General features: G+C 39.2%; 1 protein-coding gene across 2 annotated transcripts in view; it reads right to left on the bottom strand.

Annotated features, from left to right (window-relative positions):
• LOC107752675 (serine/threonine-protein phosphatase PP1-beta catalytic subunit) overlaps nt 1-4899 on the bottom strand; it is a 14164-nt gene extending 9265 nt beyond the window's left edge. Inside the window, exons 1-5 of one of the 2 annotated variants that reach the window (XM_016568703.1) lie at nt 4798-4899; nt 2246-2377; nt 980-1210; nt 242-346; nt 90-161 (exon numbers count right to left, since the gene is read on the bottom strand). In XM_016568703.1, the coding sequence (XP_016424189.1) occupies nt 90-161; nt 242-346; nt 980-1210; nt 2246-2377; nt 4798-4849 (592 nt within the window). In that variant the 5' untranslated portion in view covers nt 4850-4899. The remainder of the gene's footprint in view (nt 1-89; nt 162-241; nt 347-979; nt 1211-2245; nt 2378-4797) is intronic. The other variant, XM_016568702.1, reaches the window with a different exon arrangement.
• Between the last annotated feature and the right edge of the window lie 555 nt (nt 4900-5454).

Below are 5454 nucleotides of genomic sequence, written 5' to 3'. Positions count from 1 at the left end.
GTGTGAGTGTGTGTGAGTGTGAGTGTGTGTGTGTGTGTGAGAGAGTGAGTGTGTGTGTGTGTGTGAGAGTGAGTGTGTGTGTGTGTCACCTGTGTCAGGTACGTCCGTGGGTCTCATGATGCGTCTGATCTGCTCCATCGACTGGAGATCTGGAGAAAGCCCTTCAGAAGAGAAACACAGGAGCGTTAGATGTGTCTGTGATCGCTCGTTAACGCTAACGAGGCAGCGCTGCTAAACCTGCCTCCGTGGCAGCAGAAGATCTTCTCGTCCACGATAGCGGCGATCGGCAGACAGTTGAAGCAGTCGGTGAACGTCTTCCACAGCTTGATGTTGAACCTGCGCTTGCCTGCAGGAAAAACAACAAAATACATCACACACAAACACAGGGAACTCTGTCGCATTATTTCACCACAACGTCTTAGAAAAGAAAAGAGAATTATAGTATCAAACTTTAAGGACCATTTAGATTTCTTCTACTTTCTCATTCTCATTATTGTAATGCAAAACATTACAAATCACTTTTTATTTTTTGCATTTCAGTGACGAGAATGCTCTTAATTATCATGAAGCGAATGCAAAAATTAATTATTTTTATGAAAGCGTAATTACTTTTTATGTCGATTGTGTGATGAAGCACGACACGTTCAGGGCAGGCTGCGTTTCTTCTCGACTGTATGACAGGGAACGAGCGAGAGATTTTCTTGCAATAATGTGAATTTGGGTTTAAATGTGCTTATCGGTCATTAAATTATGTGAGGAAGAAAAAGCGATTCTAAAAACAGCCTTAGTTTTCATTAAGCAAAATATATTTCTTTCCTATTTTTAGTTTGCAGTGAAATCCATGCTACATTTATTCGCACTGCAAAAAGAAATGTTTTGCAAAATGCATAAGACTTGTCCAAAACAGAAATCAGTGCACAGCTTTATGATCAGTTGCGATGGTTCACTGGTCTGTGTATTCCCAGCGCGAGCGACTCACACTCGTCGTAGAAGCCGTAGATGCGGTTGATGGAGGCGCACTCGTGGTTCCCGCGGAGCAGGAAGAAGTTCTCGGGGTACTTGATCTTGTAGGCCAGCAGCAGGCAGATGGTCTCCAGCGACTGCTTCCCTCGGTCCACGTAATCTCCTAGGAACAGATAGTTGGCCTCCGGAGGGAAGCCGCCGTACTCGAAGAGCCGCAGCAGATCAGTGTACTGGCCGTGGATGTCACCTGCGGACGAGGAGCGCGTTAGCATTGCTACTGCTGTTTCTCATTCATACAAATCACTTCTGGTTTATATTGACTTACAGTGATGGGGTGTTCAAATGAGCCAACAAAAAGCATGACTCACATCTATAGAGAAACCTAACGTGACACACTCACCTGTGTCTATCTAGTCGTGAAGATGTGTATATATATATATATATATATATATATACATATATATTACAATTTCAGCAGGCAACTATTTTTACAGCTACGTGAACTGGGCCAAAATACAAAAAAAAAGTGTGATGGAAATATTATTTGAAGATGTATGTATCATGTAATGGCCAAATAGTTATTTTAAAGTATATACCTCTTGTAAATTATGTAAGTTTACAGTGACATTACAGTACCTTTACTTTACATATTAAGACGTGAATATTTTCTAGAAATAAAAATTCCAGAAACGAATTTTGAACTTTCTGTATTTGATTATTCTTTTACAAAAAATTCCAGCCACAATCAATCACACCAATGTATGTAAAATTACAGATGATTAAGCATATAAATCGTCACTTTGTTGTTTTGCACACAGACATTATTTCATACACGACATAGTCGTGAGATGCATAGACGCATAACACAAACCATAATCCATAACAACAACAACAAAGCTTTATTGAACCTTTTCTGATAAGAAACGTGCGCTGCAAACGGGAGCATTTTTGACGATCGTTTCTGTCCAGTCTAGGGCTGCACGATTAATCGGATGCGCATGACAATCGCAGCTTCTGTCTAATCGCGATTTCGATTCCATTTCGATTTATCGTGCAGCCCTAGTCCAGCCCGCTCGTTTTATCGCATTTATCCACAGTTATCATCGTTTTTTGTCTGGCAGTGACAGCAGGTATGTGATAAAATCTATAATCTATAATCTGACTATTTCTATCTATCTAACATGTGTGTGTGTGTGTCTGTCTGTCTGTCTGTCTCTATGTGTGTGTGTCTGTCTCTATGTGTGTGTGTGTGTGTGTGTGTGTGTGTGTGTGAGAGACTCACCGCAGATCTTGAGCGGGGCCTCCAGCTCCAGCAGGATTGGCTGACTGAGGAAGATCTCACGTGATTTAATGCACAAACCCCGAACCTCCGCCTCTGTCATCTGCACGATCTTCCCTGGACGGCATCCTCGCACTGAAACAGCACAGAGCAGTGTTCACATCCACATTTACAGACGGATCTCTAAACTCATTCAAACTCAAGCTGAACTTTCACATTTGTCATCTTTACCGTGTTAATCCGGGTTTTCTACTATTACTTGTGGAATAATAATACACAGACGCTCTGTGTCTCTATGAACACCAAGAAAACAGAGGAAATTATTTTTGCTCCTAATGGTACTGGAGATCATACGCCTGTATTTGTATACGAGTATGACACACACACACACACACTCGCTTTCTCTCTCACACACACACACACACTGATACTGACTGTGTGTTCATAGATAATAGATCACATTATACACACAAAACAGCCTGAATCTTACAATAACTTGTGCACTGACCAAGAGGTAACGAGTTTTATTAATCAGTGACAGTATTCATTCACAACTGTTTAAATGAGCTACGAGTGAGAATGCTTGCCCAATGTAAACACACATTAAAGTGACGGTTCATTCTGAAAACAATCATTCTGTCTTCATTTACTGACGTTCAAACCCGTTCAACTCACTTTCACACGCGGAACTTAAAAGAAGACATTTAGAGAAATGTCTCAGTGCTTCTGTCAACACAATGAAAGTCAAAGATGTTAATAAATATATTATTATTATTATATGTAGTCAACGAAATCATAATTTCTGAAATAACTCATGGCATAATTAACACAATTATCCTTCAGGACACTGAACTGAAATAAACTAAAGTAGCAGCTGCTCCTGTAAACGCTAGAATAACTCAAACATACACTTACTTCACTTTAGTTCGATAGATTTTAGTAAGATTAAATCTGAGACTAACAAAACCTCACAGCAATATGAGCATGAATAACATGCATACAGTGCAGTTCAAGCATGAATATGAAATAATCACGCACACAACACACCTGCATTACAAATCCACTTAACGACTCCTGCGTTTGCATTTTAATGTGCTTTCAAACGATTTAAGCGCCGCAAAGGACATAACGCACACCTGGATCGATTCATTAATGTTAATCAAAGAACAAAACTAAATCATTAACTGATCTTGACTTAATATCTTTTGTAACTTTAATGAGGATTGATTTACTATAGGCCTAGTATTTTTGAATTGTTGATTTCAGTTTCTGTCCCTGAAATGTGTTCAGTTGTATTTATGCTATTGCTAATTACTGCTGACTGTTTACAGGTCTTTAACAATTTAATGTTTGACATGTATATGAGTCTAGGTTAGGGTTCATAGGTTAAGTGTTCTGTGAGCTGCTTGCTCATGTTGCAACACAACACTTTGTAAAAATACAGAATAAGTATGTTTGACAGCTGAATGTTTAACTCATATTTTTTTTTAGGAATCAATAAAATTCAAACGATACTCAACCCTAATAATCTGCATCATTTAGGATAGCACTCAGCAAAAAGTATTTTTAAATGTTATTCGTTCATAAAAAATATTATAAACACAATATTTTAATTAGTAAAAGTAACATAAGTATCATCATTATGATCAGATTTTTTACAACACTGAATTATTGAACAGTTACACATGTTATGTGTTTTCTTCGTAACTAGTAAACCTGCGCATTCTGAGCAGTTACAGTTTTAAGCAGTGCGCTGGTAGCTAGTTAGTGTGCTACACAGAAGTCTGTACAAATAGGACACAATGTACTGTTAATATGAATATTTATCTTTCACATTGTATTTTGTGTTTTAAGGTTACAACTTAATGGATAACATCCTGGCAGAAGATGAGTAGTACCTCGTCCACATGTTTTCTCACCGTGGACCGAACTGAACAGCAGTAATATACACAAGCTAGTAACATGCTGCATCATCAATGTGTATTTATTATTGACCAGTTGGAGCTAGCAACGTAATGCACATCTGATGTGTGTACGGTTAGGCATCTTTCTGCAGCTCGGTGTGCTGCTTGTTCAATGGGTTCCTCTTTTCTGTAGTTTAGATGAAAATATGTGCCTTTTTATCATTCGAGTCACTTTACAAAAGTTGCTAAAAGCTGCCAAAAACTTTTTTTAAATAGCTAAATGTGTTGCTAGGTGCTTTTGAAAAAATAAAGTTGTTAAATCTAGCAACACAGTTCATCTGTGACCCTGCAGCACAAATTTTCTCAATATTTAGATTTTTTTGCACCCTCAGATTCCAGATTTTCAAATAGTTGTATCTCAGCCAAATATTGTCCTATCCTAACAAACCATACATCAATGAAAAGATTATTAATCGCGGTTTTCTCAGAAATGTCGTTTGTTGTCGCAGGCCGCGCGCACACGCAGGCCTCTCGGTCAGAAACCGCGCGAACGATCGCGTAAAACCCCGCCAAACTGGACGCTCAGAGTCCGCGCAAACCGAGCGGAGCTGAGGATGAGGATGAGGATGAAGGTGAAGGCCAGTCACTCACCCTCCAGCAGTCTGGAGATCAGAGAATCCACGTCCAGCTCCCCCTCCGCCATGATGCCTGAGCCCCGACGCACGCGCGGCGCGCGCACGACACACTCACGCGCACGAGCAGCTCCACGCGCGCGTTTTGTTTGTTCATGAATTCAATGTAAAATTATTCTGTTAAACATGCATTCTCATTATAACCTATTATAACACATAGAGACATGTTCCACATCATAAACTTTATTCGAAAAACATCAGATTAAAATGAAATAAGTGCCGGTTTCTGTGCCACGCCACTGATTTATTTCAATAATAATAACAGTAAACAGTCCATTTATTTTCAGTTGCCAACCAGTTTTATAATGATTCTGTAAATTCATAACATTTTTATGAAGGTTTTGTGTGCTTTTATGTCTCGTCTGCTCACCAAAGCTGTATTTATTTGATACAAAATACAGAAAACAACAACAACATTAATATTGAGAAATACATACAGGAGTAGACTGTAAATGTATCACAGTCTAATATTGTTACATTATCTGTTCATATCTTGTGAGTGAGTGAGTGTCTGTGTGTGTGAGTGTGTGTGTGAGTGTGTGTGTGTGTGTGAGTGAGTGAGTGAGTGAGTGTCTGAGTGAGTGTGTAAGTGTCTGTGTGTGTGAGTGTGTGTGTG

The sequence above is a fragment of the Sinocyclocheilus rhinocerous genome, unplaced genomic scaffold, assembly GCF_001515625.1.
Source record: "Sinocyclocheilus rhinocerous isolate Xijiao unplaced genomic scaffold, SAMN03320098_v1.1 scaffold1945, whole genome shotgun sequence".
NCBI classification, from domain to species: Eukaryota; Metazoa; Chordata; class Actinopteri; order Cypriniformes; family Cyprinidae; genus Sinocyclocheilus; species Sinocyclocheilus rhinocerous.
The sequence above is the reverse complement of the archived record's forward strand: the minus strand, read 5'-3'. Positions and strand labels throughout refer to the sequence as shown.